Here is a 24,236-nt window from a genome sequence, read left to right as displayed (position 1 = left end):
GGTTTTCAACAGCTGACAGATGTGTGATCAATAAATACACCAAACCAAAAGATGGTTACAGCGTTGTGTCATTCTTTCAAAAGTTACCTGTGAATTTCCGACTGTCCACATGTCAAAACCTGAACAGTGCCCATCATAAACCAACCAGTTGTTGGCTGGACAACTGAGTATGGTCACAGTGATATGATGGAATAGTAATTTAAGTGGCTCATTGACATTTGAGTCAGTGTTTTATTTTTAAAGTTCAGTTCAGGTCGATTCAGGTGCAACAACAGATGCTGTGGAAAAGAGTTAACTTTGAGTTGGTAAACCCTGAGCATCACCACACTGAAATCCCTGTGCCCGTGTGTTCAGCCCCCCCCCACACACACACTTTTTCTCAAAACACACAAAGGCCACAGATCTTCCACAACACGTTTAGCTTTCAGCACAGATATGTTTTATGAGAAAGTCCTCGGGCCCTGTCATGGCGAGTTGGGAACTTTTCTGGGCTCAGCGTGGATGTAGAACACATCCGGCTTGAGAAGGACAGGAACGGACATCTGCGCTACCTCGATGAACCTGCGGCCGCCACGACCAGACTCTGGATAAGTGAAATATAATTGATCGAAGGATGTTATGTTTTTGTCATTTACGTATTACAAATTGGAACATATAATAATAAAGGCATATGGAGGTGGACGCTTACAGTCACAGAGGTTCTTAAACACATTTTGAGCCCAGATGTTTACTGTTAGAATTCTTTAGAATCTTTCTTCGTTTTACCAGCACAGGGCAGGATGTATGTCCCGTGACAGAGCTAACAACAAACCTTCCTTTACATGCTGGTGTGTCCAGCTTTCCGAGCATTCGTTTGTTCAAAACAACAAAATGTCCTTTTTTAAAGGCGTTTGCTTTGTTCGGGCTCACTGAGCACAATTGTGTCACTGTTTCTCGTTTCTTTCTGAACTCGGAAGTTGGGAATTGGTGTTTTTGCTCTCTTCACTGTCCATTCCTTTCTTCTCCTCGTTGTCAGTCCCTGTCATACCCTGGAACTCACGGTCATATTCCAGGTCCGGTAGCTGCAGGGTGTCAGTAGTTGGACCGGGTGACCGTCGAGACTGGAATCGAGTCAGGCCTTGCCTCCGCCTCCCCAGGGCCTTGGGGCTTGGAAGGCTGCGGACTGAAGACTTGGACGTCTGCCTGGAGAACTGGAGCGAGAACTGGCGCCCCCGTTGTCGAACCGGTCCACCGTTTTGGACACTGAGTGTTGTCCAACGAAACTCCTTGGGCCCCAGTTGAGTGGGGGAACAACAGACTGAAAAGCTGGTCCTGGAGATTTAGAGGAGCAAAGAAGCATTTTAACACACAGAGTGACTGTGGTTTCCAGTTTTCCACTTCCACTACAGTTTTAAAACCAAAGCATGATGGTTTCAATATTCACAATAATGGACAAAAGAGAAGTGGAAACTTACAAGTCATAACAGAAAATGCATCACCTTGGATTTTCTAAGCCTGGTGCCTCCTCTGTGGGGGAAGGATCCAGCCCGTTCTGAGGTTTTGCAGCTTTCCCAAAGTCAGAAAAATCTCCATTGTAACTGACATCACTAATCAACGGTGGGCTGATGACAAGTTGGGGAAATACTGTGGATGGGGAGCTCTCAGGGGAGGGAGAGTTGCTGTTAACCTCCCTCAAGGTGGCCAAGGTGTCCAAGGAAGGAGGGGGTATGTTGTCAGGACCTGGATTGACCCTGGATGAAATAAAATGGAGGATGACAACATTGTCCTTATGTTTGGGAGCAGAAACAGCAGAAAGGGAAATCAGCCAATTGGAACCACAGTGTACCTGAAATCTGGGAAGAAGCTTGATGTTGCGTCACTGCTGTGTCGTTTGAAAATGGGCCGAGGAGTTCGGAGGTCAGGAGGCTCCTGAACACTCAGCAGCCGGCGAACTCGACCGAGAACCTACAATATTAAAAAAAAAAAAAAACTGCTGATCGCTATCATTTTGATTTTTTCCCCAGCTGTCAGTTAAACTTCCAAAATACATACATTTGACTGTATATTTAAACAAACCAACTCTTGTTTAAAGTTGCAAATAAAGAGGCATTTATCTGTGGCAGCGCTGCCTTGAATAAACAATTCTACATCTACTTGTCCGGACAGCTTCACTGATTTAACACATTGGAAACAATTTTGCCTCCTGTTTCAGGATGAATGTCTAAGCATTTGTCAAAAGTCAGTGAAATATGCTTATTAAAGAAGTTTTACAGGAATGAAAGTGTGAATTTGTTGCTGGAGCAAGAAAAAAAAAACTTCTACCGATTCTTGGCGACGAATCAAAATAGAGTCCTGCTGACGCGGCTGATTCTCGCAAACGTCGACGTCATCAAACTGGAGAATGTCAGAAAGCCTGGTGGAGACATCAGACAAAAGCTTTTAATGTCGCTGATGAAAATCCTTCTTGATAAGAAACATCACTAAACTCTGACACAGTTTGGGCTAAAATGACAGGACTCTTCAGACTTCATATCATATCTAAATTCCAGACTTGGAATCGACTCGAGACCCACTATCCTCTTCATCACGAATAAACTAGTGAGGGACTAACACACGTCTGGTGAAAACCTGAACAGCCAATCGTCCAAAATATTTTTGGAGTTTTAATTCCTGCACAGCTCATATTTGAAACTTGTGTCTCTGTTCAAATACAACCAAACAAGACAAATCCATTAGCTCCAACCAATCAGCTTGCTTAGTTGAAATGAGTCCACATGTCATTTGTAAAATTTGCATGGATTGCATGTTGACCCCATGTCGGTGGTGGAGCCGAGGAATGAAGGGATGCAGTAGTCGGCAGCAGCCAGCGTGTACGGTGGACGTGCATCGCAGTCGTTCCAGTAAATGTCTTTGGTCATGTGAGGCAGATTCATATGCATCTCATCTACAGCCAGCAGAGACACCTGGAGGGACAGGAAATAACAAGGAGGACGTGCTTTCAGGTTTATAGTTCACATAACAGAAAAAACTGTCAGCTAGATTTATGACTGATACATCATTTTTCCAAGCGTCCGCAGATTCTTAAATGTGAAACTATTGATCAGAATAATTGTTCATGGAAATTAATTTATTAATTGTTTTATGAAAATAATCTAATTTATTTTTGCTTCCCTTTTTTTGAACTACTGTGTCTGCCAGTCAGTTAGCCAGTGTCCTTGGCATCAACTACCATAAATAACCTGAGTCCTAAATAAATAACATCACGTACTCGTCGCTTCCTCGTCCGGTTTAAAAATAAGATTAGAAATGTTCCTGTGTGTATTTTTGGAACGTTGGTGTTGTAGAAATAAGGTCACTCATAAGACAAACACAGTGTTTCCTCACAGATCGCTTCTTTCCTTTAGGACAGACGGGCCTTTGCTGACCTGAAGGTTCCTGTCAATGATCCAATTAGCTTCAAAGTCGTCATCGTCCTCTCCGAACGGATTGATCAGCTGCTCTGCCACCTAACACCAGAGCACAAATCATCAGGAAGTTAGTCCGACCAAGGAAACACCCAACTTTTCACGAGTCTGGATTATTAAACAAAAGCAAGCTTTTAGCTGGTTAATGCATTTTTTCTTTCAGAGAAACACATCCCAACCCCCTGCTGACAAGATTTCTACCAAATGTACAAAATGCATTCATTTTTCTTAGCGAAGTTATAGTCCACCAAGATTAAAAGAGAGGAGAGAGGAGTCAGAGACTGTTGGAAAAATGACTAAAAGTACCGTAAAATGGATCTGTACTCAGGTTCCTAGGGAAAAAGTAATTTTACACCACGGTAAACATGTGCACCTTCAGCCAGCCAGCATAGAAGAAGAACTGCAGCAGGGTGAAAACAGGGACGTACAGGTCAAGATCGTGGCCCGGGTAGCCCCGAGTGGGGTCGAGGAACTGACGTCCAATCAGACAAGCAAAGAAAAAGGTGTAAACTGCAAGAGTGACAACCTGAGAGAGACAAAAAGTAAACGTTAAAATGAGACGCCCTGTTCAGGAGCTACTCTCCTCTATTTCTGCATTATTTGGCAACAGTGGGGTCCAGATTTCTCCGTTTGTACACAGTCTGTCTGGAGTCCAAATCTTTCAACAACTGCTTATCTGTGGTCTTCACAACTCTCCTTTGTTGGAGCCAAGCCAACACTTTTTGTCTTCTCTAAGTTCCCTTTTTGTAGCTTTAGGACCTGCATGAAAACCTGTTCGTGTTCATGGTGGTTTTATGCAGAAAGGGAGCACGTTGTCAACTGGCATTGTGTCTTTAGGGGCCTAGTATCATCCGAGTAACAGCGTAATGGAGCCAGATAAACTAAATAAACTAAAAATCATCATAGTTTTTGGAGGAGTGCTTATCTGAAGTTTATAGTTCAATATGCCCCCACCCCCCTCACTCACATAATACCTTCCCTCTTCTCTCAGAGCTCCAATTCAGTTCCACGGAATATGATTACTGATGTGATTTGATGAGCTACATCTGTTCTGAAACATGTTACTGTGGCAAAGATAAGACAGACCTGTGTGTAGACCAGCGGGATGCCCACCCAGTCGTAGCCAAAAAGAGTTGCACACCAAGTCCTGAACCGATTCATTTCCTGCACAGAGAGAGAGAACAGACAGAATTCAATTAGGCTGTTAGTTTAGCACCAGCTGCCAACCCCAGATTTCTGCAACTCAACGCACTGATTGGAAAATGAGCTTATCGCCTCACACCCCCCCCCCCCCTTTGGGAGTAAGCTGGGAGTCGCATTACCTACTCGCATGGTTTATGTGGTCACAGATGAACACTGATCTGTGGCTGAAATGTGTGTTTTAAGTGTTTAAGAGCCTATTTTTCTCTAACCGGATACACTTGTCCCCTAATGAGACACTAATGTCACATCAGAGCAGCTTGAGTCAGTCCAGTTTTCCTCCTGCAGTCAACCAAAACACCTTCTCTCAGTTTATGATGTTTTGCTCATAATCATCATACTAAGTCTGTCTATGTTCGGGTGTTAATACTCATCCCAACTGATCTCCATAGTTTTTTTTACCAATCCACTTCATGTACAGTTCATATGCTGCTGCTTTACTACCCAGGTAAACCACAATGTGTGCTGTTCATTTTTTGCTACACATTCATATTTTGCCCCAGAGAAGAAAGTATTGAGTGTCCCATGGGTCACATTGAGGATGCTCTGCAGGTCAATGCTGTCTTGGATGCGTCCTTCCTGCCGAGCTTTAGCCACCAAGTTGGAGAACCACACTAAAGGAATCCAGTACTTCAGGTGAGGAGAACGGATGTTCTCATACACCTTCCTTTCCTCTGGAGTCATAAAACCTACAGAGAGACATAAAGGACGTGAATTAAACTTTAACTGAATTTAACTCCGAGCAAAGTTTGTAGACTGGAGCACACAGGGCATCACCACCAGCTCTGCTCGCCGACTCTAATTGGTCGATAACGAGCCAATCCCCAGAGTCAGATTAGCCGGTTACAGGAAGGAAAACACACAGCTGCACTGAGCTGAACTCTGTCTGACATCTCTCAGTACAACTACTACTCCGAAGACACCCGAAGGTCCCACAAACACACAGAACGTGTACAAGAGAATTAAAGGCAGTTAAGTACGAAAAACAGATGTATTACAAGGAGACACAAAAGCTTTATCAGAAAAAAAACGAGCAATAAGACACACATACCTGTAAACGACACAAAACGACAACAAAGAGACACAGAGTGATGATACAAAGACAAAAAAGACTCTGACCGGCCTCAACCACGTGGTCCATGGTTGGGAATCGTTTGCAGACGGCTGTGCTGACGGAGCGGAAGATGAGGAGCGACGTCAGATTAACGTAACGCACCAAGGTGCGGCGCAGCAGGCGGCCATATTCATCTTTACCTTGAACACAGCTGGAGGAAGGTGGAAAAACACGATCACAGGAAGTGTTTCTACACGCTTCTCATTTCTATTTTATGCTGATACTGTACCTGGAGATGTGGAACATGAGCCTGTCGGGCCAGGGCAGGTTAACAAACTGATTCCACCATCGATTCACAACCAGAGTCACATAAAAACCTGAAACACAAAGCAGCAAACAGCACAACAAAAGTGGTTCCCTGAGTCCCAACTCTGCTGTGCTGGAACGGACAATGTCTCACCGAGAGACGGGTTTCCAGTCTCTATGCTAAGCTAAGCTAACAGTTTGTATTACACAGCACAGGCATTAGATCAGTGTTGAACTGTTCCTTTTTCTGCATATATTGTATTATATGAATCCATTTTGTTATAGTCTAAAATTGTACACATTGTACTGTACACATTGTATTCAATCATAATAATATTGGGTATATGTACGTGTTTTTATATACTGTATTTTATTGTACCTAGCGATCTTTATTTATTTTCTACTTTAGGTTCCCTTTGTTTTTCATTCGATGGAATTTAATTAATTTAACGTGTCTCCTTCATCTCTGCTTCGGGCTTTTTGCACAGATTGTGTGTTTTTCTAACATCACACAGGTTTTTACATGTGAAGTAATCCTGTTAACATGCAGTAGTGTAAGAAGTACTCAGATAGTTCATTAAAAGTATCAAGACCATGTTGTATAGGAATACGCTATTACAGGTACAAGTACAACTATATTAGCTAGAGTACCTAAAGTAACAGTACTTTGATCATATGACTGAATAATATTTGTATTTATGATTATTACTTTGTGTACCGCTGGATTTCAGGATAAAATCTGAGGATCATACTGACTTAACATTGGCTGAAGGTATTTGAGGGAACTTGCAGCGGTGTCCAGTTTGACAGAACTCTACTGCCGTGATGTCCAGAGGGGAGGACACTCATCCTGCTTTCAGCCTTTCTGAATTTAATGATCTGTTTCCATTAGCAGCCTCCTGCTAATGAGGCAACCGAAGAGCACATGCACTTGTTCTTTCTGCTGCTCGGGCACAACACACACACACACAGACACACACACACGCAGTTACACTTTAGGTTTTAAGTCTCCACTTAATGGGCCGTTATGAGTTTTAGTTCTGTTTACGCTTTTTCACAATTTCCTAATTTGTCCTGTGGACATTTTTACGTTTAAAGCACCTGTTTATTAAAAAAATCTGTCCTCATCATCTGTTTGTGGGAGCAGGACATGAGTCTATTAGGTGACTTAAAGCAGCAAAGTAGCCACAGCAGATCAGGGAGACGATGGTGAAACAGTGTAATGAATAGTGCACAAACCAGCTGGATTTTTACATACAGAGAAAATATAAAAGACCACAACAGTTAACCAGCATCATGCTCAGTTGTTCAAACACACTAAAGATCCAGTAAACGTCTGGGTCTTGTGAATTACTATGTGTTTGTATTTTGGATGGAGACACCCTGTGATGCATCATAGGATTCAGTGTAACTGATAATAAATTCATATTGTAATTAGGATTTAAATGAATGCTGAGCTACAGTCAATGGGATTTTCCAGGTGGGACAGAGCTCGGTGGAGGGTTCCTGTGATGAAGCTGTGTTCCTCTTAGCATATTACTGTCGTGGCTCTGACCCTGAACTCTGCTCCTTCCCCTCATCCCTCTCTCTGGCTCTCGCACCTCTGATGTACTGTGACTCCCGCTTTCATTCAGTCTGTTAGTGCACCGTGAGGACAGAGCTTTTTGGGACACCACTAGAGACAGGATAGGACGGTTGAGGAATTCCAGTGCTGCTGGGCCGTCCAATAAGATGTTATGTTAAATGGTGTCGAAAGCAGGGCCCAAATCAAGCAGGACAAGACAATTAAGAGTCCAACCATCAGCAGCCATTAACAGATCATTAGTGACCTTAACCAGCGAAACCCAGAATAAAATTATTCAAACTGATTATTGTCGCTAACAACAGCATGAACCTGTGCTGCAACTACTTTTTCCGAGATACGCATGTGGTTAAGGTTGGAGAGTTATTGAGCTAAATTCTGGTCCACACACTGCCTGGTCTTAAAAAGGACGCAGTGGCACCAAATGTGGATGACACCGCTGCTTAGCATCAACACATTTAAGATAAAGTGTCCCGTGTTGTGGTTACAAATGTCTGTGTTTAAACCAGTCGGTAAAAAGAGAGGGAACAGGCAGACGTACCCAGGACGAAGGTGACGGGGATCTGCTCAGCGTATCTATCACAGTAAATGGAAAGTTTTTCGAACAGTCTCTTCTGGTATTCGGACAGGATGAGCCTGGAGGACGAAGCACACACACACACACACACACACACACACACACACACATTTCAAATAACAGCACCTTGTGACTAATTTCAACTTCCTACTCTGCAGCAGAGATACAGTGACATAAAGGTTCTGGGAATCCTGTGTGAGTGGAACAGTTTTTGAATGCAGCGCGGGAACGACACCACCAACAGGAGCTTGTATATCCAACGTTCACTATTTGTTCACTATTTTCCACACAGTGGTGGTGTTTGTGCATGTGTGTGACCTGTATACGGCGCTGAGGACGGTGTAGAGCACGACGAACACGGTGAACTCTCGATACAGCAGCTTGTAAATGCTTCCCCTCCAGCGCAGCAGCAGCCGGTGGAAACTGAAGAAGGTGGCGTTGGCTACTTTGCTGGAGTAAGTGACAGTCATCCTGAGATTCCGACCTGACGGACAGACACAAGAAAGGACAGACAGCTCCAGTAGTTTCTCTTTCTTTGATTCTAATCTTATGGACGATCAACACAAAAGTCCCAATACATCTGAACGATGGCAGCTGATGTTTTACTCACATACAAACTCACGGGCGGCTTTGTTCTGTGGGTTTGCAGCTTTTCATCAGGCTTCTTCTTTCCTGTTTGGCTTTTGCCAAATGCCAGCTAACCACTGCCCCCATCTCTCTCTCCCTCTCTCTCTCTCTCGCTCACTCACTCCTTCTCTCCATCATGATGCTGTCCAGTTGTCCAGTAATACTAGACGACCGACACACACGCACACACACACACACTGAGGCCGGCGTTAAAGCTAAATGTGGTTCAGCTGCGTGTGTGTGGAGGTAAACATGTATAAACAGAAATGCTCTCAGGGCCACATGATGTCATACTGAGGTGGAACGGAACGAAGTACATTTACTCAAGTACTGTACTTAAGTATGATTTTAGGATACTCAGAGGGAAATATTCGACATTTTACTGCACATTCCAGACTATGAGTACTTTTCTTTCTGCGACTGTATATTTCTTGAATTCTTACACTTTTGTAAGTTTTCAGCGCAGGACTTTCAAATGCAATTACATATTTCTACACTGTGTGGTCCAGTAATGGATATTTAAGCACTTTACCACCACAGTTCAGTAGAGTCACGAAGGTGGCAAATCTTTGTAATATTTCGCTCTTGGTTTCTTTTAAATGTGTTAATTTTATTACTTTTGTTTTTTCCTCATACTTTACACCTTTGAAAGTTTGTTTACAATTCACAGCACCAATGTGAATTGACAATAAATATTGTCTCCTTTTCCTTTTCCGACAATGTGAAGCCTCCAACATTTCTTTTTATTGCTACTAACTAAACTATGGTGAATAGAAGAAATTAAAGAAACGTTGATGATTTTTTTGCAATAACGATTCAGAAATCAGGTTTGAACTAACATTAATTAAACTTTGGTTTCTGCAGAAACCTTTTTCTGAGGCACACGTGGAAGAAATTTGGACTAGACTTGTACATTCAAGTACAGTGGTGTTTAAAATACTTTTTTATTATTAGGAACTTACAGAACTCACTTTCTTACTCCAGTGATGCCACTTTAGGAGTTGAAACACATTTTACATTGTGTAGTACAACTTGTGTTAACGGGGCAGGTGTAGCTGGTGTAGTTGTTAAGGCAGTTGCCTACGGACCACAGGGTCTGTGGTTTGATCCCTGATCCTGGCTATATATCAAAGTGACTCTGGGCAAGACACTGAACCCCCAACAGCCCAGTCCCATCCAAGATGAGCTGAAAGGACCAAAACAAAGTACAAATTGTGTTAAGAATATAAAGTGGTAGTTTTTTTATAGGCACCAATGAAAACCAGCTAATAGTTATAGTCAAGTACTTGCACTTTTGTTTGAGTAACGAGTTTGTGTATTTCACTTCTGTATTATATGTACCCTAATGCTCTTATGTCTTAGTTGCAAAAGAAACTGATGAAACTTCCTGAAATCAAACTTTCCATTTATTCGATATTAAAATAATTGTTTAAAAGTAATTGTTTAAGTAATGACCAGCGAATCAGAGACAAGCATTTTCTTCGCAGAACCAGTCAAATGTTTGGACTTTCTATGAAACTGTAGAGACCAGGTCACGTGATGCAGCATCTATGACTCCTGCTATTGGTGGAATACACAGGCTGGAGGTTCACTTTCCTGTTAAAGAAAATGATGGGATGACATGTTGCAGCGTACATTTCTGAATAAATCCCCATCAGTGGGGCCAACAGAGCACTCCTACACCATCACACCTCCTCCAAAACATGGCAGTCGCAACTACAAATCTTAAATTCATCAGACGTTAGGGATGCGCTGACGTGCGCTCTAATGGGTGAGTGATTTCTGGGGCTGATGAATCTAATTATCTCTGCAGTTCACTCGGGCTCATGCGAGTCCGTTTCATCACAGCACACAGGAAAAAAAAAAATTAAAGTAGATGGACAGTTGTTCCTCTTCACTCAGTCTAGTAGGGATATTTGCTGTATACCACCACTACTCAACTGACGATGTCATTCACAAGAAATGTAACCAGTTACCTTTTGATGAGACACCTGTTAAATGAAAATTAGATGACCTCATGAAGCTGGTTAATTTAGTTATCAAATATATTTAATAGGGTATGAGAAATGTACTGAAAATGGAAACACTCTTAATACTTAATACTTAGTAGAAATATCCCTGAAATACTTTAGTAAATGTACTAAGCTACTTCCACCCCTGCCAAGAACAATCTCCGTTTGAAATGGGTGTGAATAAAAGAGAAAGTGAAGATATGTGCCAATGTGTTGTTGGATGTGGGAGCCATCTTGTGATCTGCGTGGCCTGTTTACCTGTGCCTGCTACAGTGCTTACAAAGTATACATTACACCTGCATACTTTTTGTTGGGCTAAAAAGTTTTTTTAATTGGAGGAGGAAAATGGACTCCACCTTAGAAATTAAATCACTGCATGCAACAGTGTTTGGAAATACTAATAACAATATCTACATTAACAGTTTTCCAGTGAGTATCTGTAAGACCTGCTAATTTACAGCTTGACAAACTGCTACTTAAGGTAAGAAAGGACTGTGGGGACACTTTTCAGAATCATGACAGAAACTGGGATCAGGTGTTATTTCTGTACAGCGGAAATAGAGAAGAGTGAGACGTCTTCACCTTCCTTCTGACTGTGTGATTTGAAACGGCTTCGGGAAGTTGCACAGAGTGAAACCTCCTGATCGTCATCACTGCTCTGCGGTCAAAGGTCTCTCCGTCCGGCTCCGCCTCGGAGGAGGTTTCGCGGTAAAATCAAGCAGCAAAAACACGAGAGCGGGTAAGAAACGGTTTATTAACTTATTTAGTTCAATACACGTATCGTTATTTGTATCTGCGAGTGTTATAATTCACCGTTTAGCAGCTGCGGTTTCGCTAGTTGCTAACTGCAATGCTAACGGTAGCAGGTGTTAGCAAACACGGGGCTCACAGTGCTGTTCATCGGTTTGTGTGCGAGTTAATAAGGGCGACAAGTTTCTAACGAACAACTGAACGTCTTGTTCTGACGACATTTTTGCAATTCCCACAGACTTTTCTAAATATCTGGTGAAACACATTTCGTCTCCTGGTAGGTTAAAATGAATTTATTCGGTTTGCCATCCAGGCTTTCGACAAGCTGTGAGTCGGAAACCGCGCCCCAACTCGAAAAAGTTAGGGCGCGCGTTTCGACTCACCGTTAAGTTAATTCAGGTTAATCACTGAGTGGACAATGATATTTTAAAATTCAGAAGGTTAAAACAGAGATTAACGGGATACTTTCAGAACAACGATAAACTCTTGCGGAGTTCTCACACATTGACTTTTTATTAACTGTCAGACAAACGAACGTAGCGTGAAGTTGACGTTTACGCACGACGGACACGTGAACTCTCATCACCAATTTGTTTATGTGCTACTTTGCTTTACTTCCGAAGTTACATTTACAGAAATTGTTCTGTTTCCATTATTATTGGGCTTTGTTTTAGTATGTGCTGAACAGAGACTCCAGGCACAAATTTATTGATTTCTAAATGAATTAAAACTTGCTAATGCTCCAGCTTCTCAGATGTGAGGATTTGGTCCTTTGGTCCTCTGTCATATATGATAATAAACTGAATATCTGTTTTGACATATGCAGACACTATATACAGTGTGTGTGTGTGTGTGTGTGTGTGTATATATATATATACACACACACATACAAGAGTATAACTTTTAAAATGAAACTACTGTTACATTCTTAATATTTTAAAACACCTTTTATAATAGCAGTTTATTTTGCTGACAATACAAGTTTTAGGATTTGTACAAATAATCTCAAATACCAAGCTATTTGTTTTATATATCTTTTTAATATGGTAAAGAAAATCCACAGGGTCAGTGAAGCCATGCCGTCCAACGTGGAGATCAAAGCAAAAGTGAGCGACACGACGCAGTTTGCCGAGAAGGCGGCGCAGCTCAGTCAGTCAGAGGCCACGATCATCAGGCAGCATGACACCTTCTTCAACTGCAGCCAGGGACGACTGAAGCTTCGAGACTTTATGGTACAAACCGTACTGACTTTACTGCTTGGTGTGCACAGAGTGGGTACATCTTAGTTCCCTTTGGTGCATCAGTATTTCCCGTTTGGACTCCATGATCAGATTGGTCTATTGATAATTCACCATAGCTATCAAACTGTCAAATGTAAAATTATAAAACAGCATGGTGTCTCATAAGCCAAATGTGTAAAATATTAAATTCAACATGAAATGTTGGACTGCACTGAATAAATAAATACTAGTTTTTTTTCCCTCAGTATTTGCCTACAACAGCACAGCTGTTTTACCAGAGGAAAAACACAGGTTTTTGCTGATTTACATGTATGTGTGTTTCCTTGGAAAAATCATATTTTCATATTTGGTGTATTATTGCAAGTTTGAAGTTGCATTAAAGTCTTCACTTGTTTGTGTCTATAGACACCTTGATAAAGACTTCTGGTTTTAGTAAGGTTAAATGTTATGAGAGAAAAACTAACCTTTTGTTTAATCCAAAAATGTAAAAAGGGGTAAATGGAAATAAATTGTAAAAAATAGGGTTAAGAACATAACTAATATGGGGAAATTATTAGGTTTATAACTATCATTATAAATAAGACTAAAACAGTAAAGTTAAACAATAAAAATAAAATACAACATATAAATAGATTAACAGATTAAAAAATTACGGAAAATAACATTAGCAATTAAGTAAAAACATTCCAAAAATGAGTAGAAAACAATTAACAAATAACACAAAATGAATTGTGAGTTTTGACTAAGTTAATAAAATGATGGTTCTAAATTTATCAAAGTATAAAAGTGACAATTAGTTGTTATTTGTGTTTTTTTTTTTTTTTTTTTAAATCAGAATGGCTCAGGTCAGCTGATCTTCTATGAGCGTCCCGACACTGATGGGCCCAAACTGTCCCGTTACTCCATCAGTCCGACCAACGACCCAACAAGCCTTCGGGTAAAGTGCCAACCTGTGTGTGTGTGTGATTCAGAAGCAATGTTGATGGTTGTGCTGTGTTATTAAATGTGTGTGTGATGTGCGTGTGCAGACTGTATTGTCAGATGCCCTTGGGGTTAAAGGTGAAGTGAAGAAGGAGCGGCGGCTGTTTCTGATTGGTCAGACCAGAGTTCATCTGGACACAGTGGAGGGACTGGGAGACTACATGGAGCTGGAGGTCATACAAACACACCTGAACCTACACACTACACACTGACCTCATGCAGGAATCAGACAAACGAGCAGATTTTGTGCCAACTTCCACATACGAGCGATTAAAGAGTTAGTCAGTCAGTCAGTCAGTCACTCATCTATCATCCACACTAAGTTGTTCATTAAAATACATACCTCATTAAAAGTGGTTGGAGGTCAGGAGATGAATTAAAATTTGTTTTGGTCAAAAAATAATAGTTTTCCTAGAAAAACACTTTGTGGTTTTGTCTCTCAGATATGAGAATTTAGAGGATTGTGTTTGTTGTATATGACAATTATGTAGATTTGGACAGTTGGTGTAGTAGAGATTGATGCCATTTAGTTTGTTTTCTGTCCCTCGTGTTGGTCTGCGTCTCACAGAGTCCTACTTTTTGTCTACAATGTATTTGTCTCATGTTTATTTGTGTTATAAAAATGATAGAACTTTACTTCCATTAAAGTGGGGAAAAACAGTCAGTTTTGGAAGTTTAGAAAAGGGCATAAGTATTGTGATATGTTCCCAAGGTGAAAGTGAAATCTCAATTATTGAAAAATAATTTCTCATAACTGTGGCATAAAGAAAATATGTTAATAACTGTTATGAAACATCTCTCCTTAACATCCGTTCAATATTTGCTCTGGCGCTTTTAATAAAATCACATCCTCAGCAGCAGATAATTTACTTTGGTTATCGAAATCACACATGTGCAATTTCCATTTTCATCTGAGCACCTTAACAGTTTTGCGTCCATCCATTTAGTGGAAACAGGACTTGCAGTCCTCATTTAAGCGACTTTCATTCCCTGCTAAGCTGAAGGCGGCAGATGTTAAAAGCTGGTTATAGTTCAGAGGAGAGAAGTCTTGCGCCTCTGACCTCTCACAACGTTTTATTAAGTATTTGAATTATTGCGTTGAAGCTGTGAGACATGTGCCAGTGAAGCAGAGAGCAGCAGGTTACAGAACTGGAAATCATCTCAGTGACAAACAGGTGCGGATCCTATGTGTGAATATTGATCCAGAGTTGTGTTATTGTGAACTGATTTACTGAATAATCATGTGTTTTTGCTTTTAGGTGGTGATGCGACCACAGCAGACGGTTGAAGAGGGACAGCAGGTGGGTGCCTATGTAGACTTCTTTGTTTCACTCATGTGAAAACCTAAAAGGTTAAAGAACAGACAGCAAGACACGTTTTTACATGAAAGGTGGACAGGTTTCACTTTTAAGATTTCTACAGGGATTTACATCAGCTCATTATATCAATGAGTAAATGTGTTAAATAATTGTGATCTCAGTGTTGATCAAAATAATCCTGATTAGAAGTTTTGCCATAACTGAGCAGTCCTACCTCAAACGCCATAGTAGGCTTTCACTTATTAAGGAATTTATGTTGCCACAAAACAATCACATTTACATTCCTGCGTACATTTGTAACGGTGTTAATATCTGACCTAGTTCGTATCTAGGTGCATAATTTAAAAAAGAAACAATACGTTTATTACACCGCAAGCATGTGCCAAATCATGTAAGTTAATCAAACTCTAATCAATAGAACAGTTTAAGTTTTTAAAATGATCACTGCAATATGATATACTGCAGACAGGCAGTTTACGTCCCCTAGAAATGAACGAGTCTTCAATATTAGGACGCTGACAAATCGAAGTACTGAAAACCAGCCAAGTGTTGCTGGATAATGTATTGTAGCAAACGCTGCCAAGTTGTTTATTTTTGATCTTATGTAAATATTCTTTGGAAAAGTCTGGTGCTTCTGTTTTTCTAAGGATTTTGTCACTTCTGGCCAACTATGAAAACCTTAGGATCAGCTGCAGATTTCAGGAAAGACACTTATGTAACACATTATTACTGGCGAGCGTTGTAAGTGACTTCATCTTGTTTTGCTGCCTTCTTCGCTCCAATGGTTTTTTTGGCACTGGCTGAAAATGAGCTCTGCCAGCAGTTTATCTGGATGAACCAACTTCTAATCTACAAATCCTCTAAATTTCTCAAAACTGTTAACATTTTTTATAGATTTGGATCAAGACCCACTCACTAACACTCATCAATGAAGCAACAAGCCACAGTTCTGAAGCTAAATCTCTTTGTGCAACAGGTCAAACTGACTTCATAAAGATTAAAATATGTTTCTCGCTTTTCTAGTCTTCTAATAATTGTTTTCACCTTTGGGCTTCTATGAAAACCTCATGATGACAACCGTACGTTCATAGAAACATCTTTTTTTTTTACAAGATTTGAAGAGCATAGGAGTCCGTGATTACGTTGGCAGATTTATAGAGTGGTGTTTTGAGTCAAATACAAAAAAAAATCAATGATCTAAATCTCTACAAATACAATAAAATTGACTTTTTTTTTAATGTCAAACTTTAAATGTCAGCTGCAAAATGACATGGCTGAAGATGACAGCGCTCATTACAAATAAAAAATTATATTTTTGATCATTGAGTTGATAGAATTCATCGTCAGGGAGCCATGAATTATATCTGATGACTGACATTTCCATACATAAAGCAAAGTCAATCTTTTTGTGGCCACAGAAATGTCACAGCTTTTCACACACTGAAAAAAGTGCTGAGGATGATCTGAACACAGTCTCATTCTGCATTTATTATATATAACTTATTGTGTTTCTGTATCTATGTTTCTGTAATTTATTTTAATAATCTTGTGTGATTTGGTGTGAAATAGTTTCTTTAACTACTAATGAACCTCAGGCAACATCGTTTAAAAGCTTGTGCTCATTCTGACATAAAGAAAATTGACTGTGCTGTGTTTTGTTTGGTTGGTATTTGTAGGTGGCTGAGGACCTGATGGTGCAGCTGGGTGTGTCAAAGGAGAGTCTTGTGACTGGAGCGTACATGGACCTGTTACTGAAGGGACGTGAAGAGACACAAGGCTAACGCACACACCGCTGTAGTCCTCAGAAATGAAGATGCTACGTTTTTAAATGCACACAGTGTTAGTGTTAGCAATTAGTGAGAAAACTGATCAGAATGCAATAATCAATACTACCCAGTGTAACCAGAGCGCTGGTTATAATATAGTGAAAGCTTCTATAGTATTTTGTTTCTGTGAAAAACCTCAACAACGTGTCTGATTCTTCTGTCGTTTGTGTGATGTAGACAGGCAAAGCCACAGGTGGACATTTTTCTAAATTAAAAGCTAAACAACAGTTTGTTTGATTTAATTCAATGTGAACAGCTGACACACACACACACACTCTTTTTCAATGCAGGGCCGGCTGGAAAAGTTTCGTCTGTAGCAATCTGGCAGTGTTTATTCACTGCAACAACTTTTGCTTTAGCTGCACTGGCAACAGATTTCACTGACTTACGTCAAGATAGGAAGGTGACATGTGGTTCAGTGGCCTTAAAGCTGCACTTACCTGTTTTTGGACGCTAGGGGCCACAGCATCGGTTTCCATGATTCATCAAGAGTGGTGTGTGCATCCCCCTAATGAATCAAAGTCCAGCATTCCCTCTTTGTGTGTGTGTGTGTTTTCACCAGCTTGTGTCCTTGGCTTTTTGCTGCAGAGAAAGTGGTGGTTGGGAGAGGGGCACGTGTGCATGCAGCGACTTTTTATTATTATTATTACTAGACACACTTGTTTTGACAGTATTTGTAGTATTTCTAGTGTCATAGGCTGCTGTGTGCCACTGTTTCCACTGGTGGTGGTGTGTAACCTGGAACAGGTTTGGTGCCTTGTCCTCCCTAATCTTAAATTGTGAATATCAGTCCAGCCTTTGAAACGGGGGATACACAGGCATACACCTCATATAATATGGTGTAAAATTGTTGTAATCTTTTACCAGTGTCCACGTGGCCGTTCTGGCTTCTTCAGTAAACTGCCCTAGATATTAGTGACTGAGGTTTATGTCTATGCTAAGGCAAATGTAAACACTGCCTCTGAGCTGATTCGACAAAAATGTTCACAAGTGTTAGACCCCTAATTATAGAAACTCCTAGAAAGAGCAAGATGTTATGCTGCTGCTAAGGTCTGATAAAAACTGTGGATCACCCCTCTGTGCATCTTATCTGTGCTTACAGTACGTGGCTACAGACGAGGAAGGTGACCACTAACAAAAGAATTAAGTCTTGCTCAAGGAAAATCAAAAATGTTAAGATGCAACACAAACAAAGTGGAAGAGTTTTCATCTAAACATTAAACATTTTATTCACACACTAGTATATCAGCAAGTTTAACAATGGTCATATCTTAAAATTTGCACACGCTACAGATGTAGTCCATCATGGTCTTGCACTTTATTAAATGCCCAGAGTGTAGAGTGCTGAAGTTCTTTGAATACTTGTAATTATACTATACAGTGTCAGCTGGGAAAGTTTAAGGTTGACAGAACCCTGACTTTGTTCTACAAGTCCTTCATCCAGAGTGTCCTCATATTTTCCTTTATCTGTTGCCTCAGCTCTCCCAGTGTGAAATTATAAAGTTTATTAACATGGTTTTAAAAGTCAGCAGTGAAGTGATTGGAATTCTATGAAGCAGCCAGTCGAAGCTCCATAAGAATCACCTACTAAACAAAGTACAGTCCATCCTGTCTGACAGCTCGTGTCCCCTGTACTTAGAGCTCCATGCTGCACCTTCTGGCTCTCTCTGTAGACGGCCATGAGCCTCAACTGGGATAAATTCTGCTGATTTTAGAGAGGGTACGATAATCATGCTGTAGGTTCAGAATTTTTATGTTGTATTTTTGTTGTATTGTATGTCTTGGGTTTTCTCTGGTGTTGCTTAAATATTTGCCCTTTGGGGACAAAGTTAAATACGATTGCTTTTATTGGCCAAGTAAGTTTCCACATGAGTGTACTTGCACAGAGTAGCATAACAGTGTTACGGAAGTATTTATAGACAACATCAAACATGACCAAAACTGCAAACTGCAAGTAGATGTGGGTAAGCTGCCTGCATGTGTATGTACACTATATAAAGCCGGCTTGTATTTTAATTTTCACGTAATTTATATGATATACATGTTTATGCACAGTGTAAGTAGCTAGAATTTACATCATTGTGGTTATAACCTCCCATCAGCCAGTCAATCTGCAGTTTATAGTCATGTCCATTAAGACTACTTTGAAGACATTTTCTAAATGGAGTGATTTTCTAAATGTGATGGAAAAGATGGTGTGTTAATAACGGCAAATTTTGATTATCTGCTACAGAAGCAAATAATTACATTGCACAAAAATCAGCCATTGGAGGAAAAAAAAAACAAACTCAATCCTTGTTTTACATTGCATGAAAACCCAGCGACTAAGTACTGTGCAGTAGAAGCCAAATCTGCTGCTGCTGCTCCACCACCCGAACACACCTCAGATACACGTGTTAAACAGGTTTTTAATCTCTTGCAGGTGGGTGGTTGCCATGGGAACTAGACGGTCAGTCATCAGTAGGTGTGCAGAGTGAAATTAAAATGTAAATCCAAAAATGCATACATACAGTATCCGCAGAGTCGCTAAAGCCCCCAAAGTAAAGAAAAGTTGTGAAAATATGATTATCCGATTAATAAGCTGTTCTGTTCTAAGTCCGATTGTATTTTTGTTGCATTGTTTAAACCCAAACCTGCAGGTCTGGCTTGTTCAGGGGACAAATGTGGATGTAAAGGCATTTGGTGATGAGGGTTTTGTCACACTGCTCCACTGCACTTTTTCTTCTGCAACTTTATACCTTGTGGTACTTGAAGCTACTGAAAGCATGAGCTTCACTTGTAATAGAGTGTTTCCACATTGTCGCACTCATCACACCTTTACTCACGTACCACACTGTAGTACCACCTCTGTCCCAAATCAAAAGTACAGGCTGTTCTAATCCAGCAGGTGGCTCTGTAAGTCTGCAACCGGCAAATCCAGAACTATAGTTCACCACAGGCAGCTTGCATGTTTTCATCAAACAATCTGATCACTTCCAGTTTGTGTTGGTGATAAACCTAGTTCGTGTCATGTTTAATAAATAATTAAGTTTTTGGATATTGTTGTTATGTAGGTGATATGGTATATAGATGTCAATAAATTCATCTTTCTGATGACATAATTTTGGTCCTAAACAGACATTCTGGTTCGCATTGATAACCAACACTTTTGGCCATGTGATGGTAAAATTGGACTGTATGTGGTATTATTTTGTCTCTAATTCATAACGTAAATGGCAGAACTCCTGTTTTATCCTGTTGATAGGAATTAGCAGGCACAACACAAAGAATGACTAACTTGGCATAAAGTTGATAATGAGAAATACATTTGAAAAATAACCACTAGGTATAAGCTGTCAGATCAATGTGGAGTAAGAAATACAGATTTAGTGAAGTAACTATATAAAGTAGCAAACTGCATCTGTTAAAGTAAAAGTAGGAAACATCTTAATTTGAATGTGGTGTCTCACATTCATCCAGAAATAAACTCACTTTAGTGCAACTCTTTGCTTTTGTATCAGCAGCAGATCTATAGAGAAAGCAAAGTCCGAGATTAGCGGTTTACTTGCTGCCAATGCTTCATCCATCAAGTGTGATGGCTCTTAAAGAGCGGGGGTCCGACTATTGTTTGTTTTGTATGTACCGATGCAGTGACAGCTCAAACAAACGCAGCAGTGACATCCGGCCAAACCCTTCAAACCACATGAATAACTGCACGATTGTTTGTTGTGATGGTGATGGCAACACAAGCTTTAGTCCTTGAGGGAAAAACACCAATTAGCTGATGAAAGTTTACCATGTAGTAATTTTGCCATAAAAGCTTTTATTTGTTTATCACTGCTTGATGAGCTGGTATCAATATGTTTTCCTTGTAAGTCATGTTATCGAGCGCGTTTCCATTTTAATGATGTCCGACACCAGCAGATTTTGGCCGAAGGTAATCGAAAATTCAACGATAGTATGAAGTTTATACAAACCGTTTCACACCATTGTTCACAGTTTACACAACTTAATTAGAGATTGAAACCAAATTACTTTTTTGTGCATCAGCCTACGAATAATAACTTTTTTTTAGAAAATTTCAAAAAATAAAATCTCTTGTTTACACTAGGATGTCATTACAAACTCATTTGAAACTAAAAGGACTCAGCTGATTTATTTTAGTTTCAGTATTAGTAGCAAGACAAGAGAGAAAGCAATCTGCGTTTGCATTTGCGTTTTAATTCCATCTGGCATTTGTCTCATATGCCAACTTTATTCTCACAATATTCTAATGTTATTTTAAGCATATTCTGCTTTACTATCACAGTTTCCAATGTTATTCTCACAATATTTCAGCTTTTTATAACAATATACCAGAATTATTCCCAGAATACCAGAAAGCTTTGTTGTCACAATATTACAAATGTTTCTGTTAATATTCAGAATGTATTCTCTGAATAGTATGAGAATAATCAGAATTTTCAAATTTATCACAATATTCCAATGTTATTCTGAGAATATTATTATTTTTGATTTGTATTATTTTTATGGCCTTATTCTAGTTTATATCTCGTATTATTCAGACTTTATTCTGGGAAGATGTTCTGAGAATAGTCCAACTGTATTCTCACAGTATTCTGACAGAACTTAGCTGAGCCGTCACGATGGTTCAGTGAAACGAACGTCTCATTTTACAGAAAACATGTTTCGTCATTTCCACCTCCATTTCTTGCATCACTCCTCAGGTCTTCGGTGGGAGTAGCTGAGGTGCAAGTGAGGAAAACGTGGATGCAATTAAGGGAATTGAGATGTATCCTGAGTGACAGGTGAGAGGTTCACTTGTGAGTCATGTGACCACCTCCTGCTGCCACGTGTGCACAATTAAAATAACAGTGCACTCAAAGTCATCATTTGCTAGTGGTGATGATGATGATGATTCTTGGATGCTGACCCTCCTTTTATTTGTATTTATTTATTTATTTTGCTATTGCATCGTTGCCACGGCGACGGGGGCGCTCCTCCACGCCTACGCTGCTTACCCCCTCTCTCTCTCTCCGTTCACTCTTTCTTTCTCACTGGGCGAGAGAGGGAGAGAGAATGAGAGTAGAGGAGAGAGAGAGAGAGGTGTGTTTTCTAACCCACGCATTGAAGTGGGAGACAACGTGTGCACTCACACGTGCACACGCGCACACACACTGGTGTACACAGAGTGTGTGTCATGCTAGCAGTGTGTGGGCTGAAACCGACCAGCCTTCCACTCATTCTGCCTCTCTCTCTCTCTCTCTCTCTCTCTCTCTCTCTCTCTCTCTCTCTCTCTCTCTCTCTCTCTCTCTCTCCCCGTCTCTAGATACACCTTCTTCTTCCTCTTCTTTTTTTCTCCATCTTCTATCATCTCTTCCTCTCTTTCTCTTCATCAGTCTTTTCTTTTCAGTTTATCATCATGGAGAACGAGTCCGTGATCTTCTGGGTGAGTCTGCACCTCTTTACATTTCACTGTGTGTGTGCGTGCGTGTGTGTGTGCTTGAGGAATACATGTGTGTTTGATAATGTGATGGTGTGTGTGTTGGTCACTTGCTGCTTGTATGTAACTTTAAAAGTCGTAAATGAATTTTATGTATACTTTGCCTTTTAAGTCTTTATTTGCTTTTTCTTTTCGTTCCAAATCTTCCCTCCTTTACTCTTTTTGCATCCTTTCCTCATCTTTCTCCTTTTTCTTGCCCTCCTCTCTTTCCTTTCCTTCTCTCATCTCATCCTGTTCTTCTCCTGTCTTCTTTCCTTTCCTTTTCCTTCCTTTCCTTTTCCTTCTTATCATTTCCTTTCCTCATCTGCCTTCTTTCTATCCTTCCTTTTTGTCCTCCTTTCCTCTTTTACCTTACGTCCTCTTTTTTTCTCTTTTCATTATCTATTTAGCTTCCATCAGTTTCCTTTAAGCGTCTCCTTTACCTCCCTTCTTTTCCTTTCCTTTGCTCATCTCTCCTCACCTTTTATCTCCATCCTTTCTTTTTCTCCTGTCTTTCCTTTTCCCTTTCCTTGCCTGCTTTCCTCATCTCTAAGATTGCCTTCTTTCATGTCCTTGCTCCCTCTCTTCATTTATGTATTTATTTATTTAATTCTTCCTTTGCCTCATTCCAGTCATTTTTGGTCAGCATTTCCTTCCCAAACGTCCTCGTTTGTTTCCTTCCCTTGCTAGTCTACATTTGTTTCCAACCCTTCTATCATATCCTCATTTCCTTTCTAATAATCTTTTGCCCTCTTACAATTCTAAAGCAAGTCCTTTCCTTCTTTCCTTCTCCCCTTTCCTAACCCTCCTTTCCTCCTGTTCCTCGTTCACTGCCTGTTCTTCTTGCTTCTTTTCCTTTCCTCATCTCCTTGTGTCTCCTTCTTCTGCTATCCCCTTCCCACCTTAGTATTTCCTTCCCTAGCCCCTCATTTCATTTTCTTTTTACTTTAAATCCTTAAACCCTTTTTTCATCTCTGCACTTGCTTCTTTTCTCTTATTTTCCCCATCAATTTATCCCCAGAATTATATTACTCTTGTCTTCCTTTCCTTGTTTCCTCTGCTTTCCTCTTTTTTTCCCATCCTGTCTTGTTTCCTTCTTGCTCTCTCTCTCTCTCACTCCCTCTTTTTTTCCATCTTTTTTATTTCCTGTTTCCTTTAGCATCACTTTACCGTTCTCAGTGTGTTTTGTTATGTAAGAACAGCGTAGAGTGTGTAGGCCGTAGTCTCAGACCGTCTATCTAAAGAGATAATCGGCTTCAAACAGGAAATAGATCTTCTTCTTATTCTGCAGTATTGACTTTTGAACACCACGTGGTTGTCATAGCAACATGTTATTCCTTGTCTGTGTGGCTTTACCTCAACGTTGATGTTCAGATGTAAAACTGCAAACTGGCTAAATCTTAACAAATGCAGTTAAAGCCCAAGTTTGTTTTTTCATGTTGGTTGTTATTGACATTGAAACATTTTTTCCCACCGTAATCTTCATAATGGTCACTATGAGGTCGTATCCTAATGGGCTTCCAGTGGTTGCATTTACATGCCCTTATGTAACCCATTAACATTCCTCTTTTCCAGTAGTTCAGTAGTTATTTTCTCGGTTGGCACTGCTTAGTGCAATTGGAACTCTGATTTCACTGTCACATACATGTGTAACCAGCTTTTTTATAGACCTGCTACAACTAGACATGGGAAGTACAAACCTGTGCACACCGGAGCGGAGTGGGTTATCCAAAGGAAATGTATTCCTGTATTCCATCCAGCTATGCCTCTTTGCATTTTAAATACAGACACACAGAAACTCCAACACAAAAGTCTAAGTGTGATGTCTCTCATAGGCTGGTAATTTGTTGAATATTT

General features: G+C 40.3%; 3 protein-coding genes across 13 annotated transcripts in view; 2 read left to right on the top strand and 1 right to left on the bottom strand.

Moving 5' to 3' along the window:
- Positions 1-32: 32 nt before the first annotated feature.
- On the bottom strand, positions 33-8,901 carry LOC137106719 (bestrophin-3-like). Of its 3 annotated transcripts, XR_010911996.1 has the most exons (15): positions 8,773-8,901; positions 8,481-8,646; positions 8,127-8,221; positions 5,987-6,074; positions 5,763-5,908; positions 5,178-5,332; positions 4,530-4,607; positions 3,817-3,969; positions 3,405-3,485; positions 2,791-2,942; positions 2,302-2,392; positions 1,826-1,944; positions 1,479-1,730; positions 689-1,311; positions 33-583 (listed from the first exon to the last, which is right to left on the bottom strand). XR_010911996.1 is itself a non-coding variant. In XM_067490420.1 (14 exons), exons 2-14 carry the CDS (start codon positions 8,630-8,632, stop codon positions 924-926), a joined length of 1,950 nt encoding a protein of 649 aa, XP_067346521.1. In that variant the 5' UTR covers positions 8,633-8,646; positions 8,773-8,901; the 3' UTR covers positions 33-923. The 3 variants fall into 3 exon arrangements, 2 of the variants coding, with proteins under 2 accessions (XP_067346521.1, XP_067346522.1); XM_067490420.1 differs by having other exon boundaries at positions 33-1,311; XM_067490421.1 differs by lacking the exon at positions 33-583 and having other exon boundaries at positions 1,177-1,311; positions 1,455-1,730.
- Positions 8,902-11,401: 2,500 nt separating this feature from the next.
- Positions 11,402-17,148, top strand: LOC137106809 (adenylate cyclase CyaB-like). 3 transcript variants are annotated; one of them, XM_067490733.1, is made up of 6 exons: positions 11,402-11,540; positions 12,615-12,783; positions 13,628-13,729; positions 13,821-13,946; positions 15,033-15,074; positions 16,769-17,148. In XM_067490733.1, the coding sequence occupies exons 2-6, from the start codon at positions 12,628-12,630 to the stop codon at positions 16,871-16,873; spliced, it is 531 nt and encodes a 176-aa protein (XP_067346834.1). In that variant the 5' UTR covers positions 11,402-11,540; positions 12,615-12,627; the 3' UTR covers positions 16,874-17,148. The 3 variants fall into 3 exon arrangements, with proteins under 3 accessions (XP_067346834.1, XP_067346832.1, XP_067346833.1); XM_067490731.1 differs by having other exon boundaries at positions 11,416-11,540; positions 12,604-12,783; XM_067490732.1 differs by lacking the exon at positions 11,402-11,540 and adding an exon at positions 11,580-11,828 and having other exon boundaries at positions 12,604-12,783.
- A 5,043-nt stretch (positions 17,149-22,191) lies between these two features.
- The window catches only part of shank3b (SH3 and multiple ankyrin repeat domains 3b), a 46,418-nt gene continuing 44,373 nt past the window's right edge, over positions 22,192-24,236 (top strand). For all 7 annotated transcript variants that reach the window (XM_067490688.1, XM_067490687.1, XM_067490684.1 and 4 more), the window contains exon 1: positions 22,192-22,346. The gene's annotated coding sequence lies outside the window, so the exon portion shown is untranslated. The remainder of the gene's footprint in view (positions 22,347-24,236) is intronic.

Source organism: Channa argus, chromosome 21, assembly GCF_033026475.1.
Source record: "Channa argus isolate prfri chromosome 21, Channa argus male v1.0, whole genome shotgun sequence".
In the NCBI taxonomy this organism is placed as follows: Eukaryota; Metazoa; Chordata; class Actinopteri; order Anabantiformes; family Channidae; genus Channa; species Channa argus.
The sequence above is the reverse complement of the archived record's forward strand: the minus strand, read 5'-3'. Positions and strand labels throughout refer to the sequence as shown.

Coding starts and splice junctions, on each gene's coding strand:
- LOC137106719 (XM_067490420.1), bottom strand. CDS start 8,632: ATGACTGTCACTTACTCCAGCAAAGTAGCCAACGCCACCTTCTTCAGT. Junction 2,943..3,404: donor TCATTGACAGGAACCTTCAG/GTCAGCAAAGGC, acceptor CTGTCCCTCCAG/GTGTCTCTGCTGGCTGTAGA. Junction 2,393..2,790: donor GGCTCCACCACCGACATGGG/GTCAACATGCAA, acceptor TGTCTCCACCAG/GCTTTCTGACATTCTCCAGT.
- LOC137106809 (XM_067490733.1), top strand. CDS start 12,628: ATGCCGTCCAACGTGGAGATCAAAGCAAAAGTGAGCGACACGACGCAG. Junction 13,947..15,032: donor GAGACTACATGGAGCTGGAG/GTCATACAAACA, acceptor TTTTGCTTTTAG/GTGGTGATGCGACCACAGCA. Junction 15,075..16,768: donor CGGTTGAAGAGGGACAGCAG/GTGGGTGCCTAT, acceptor TGGTATTTGTAG/GTGGCTGAGGACCTGATGGT.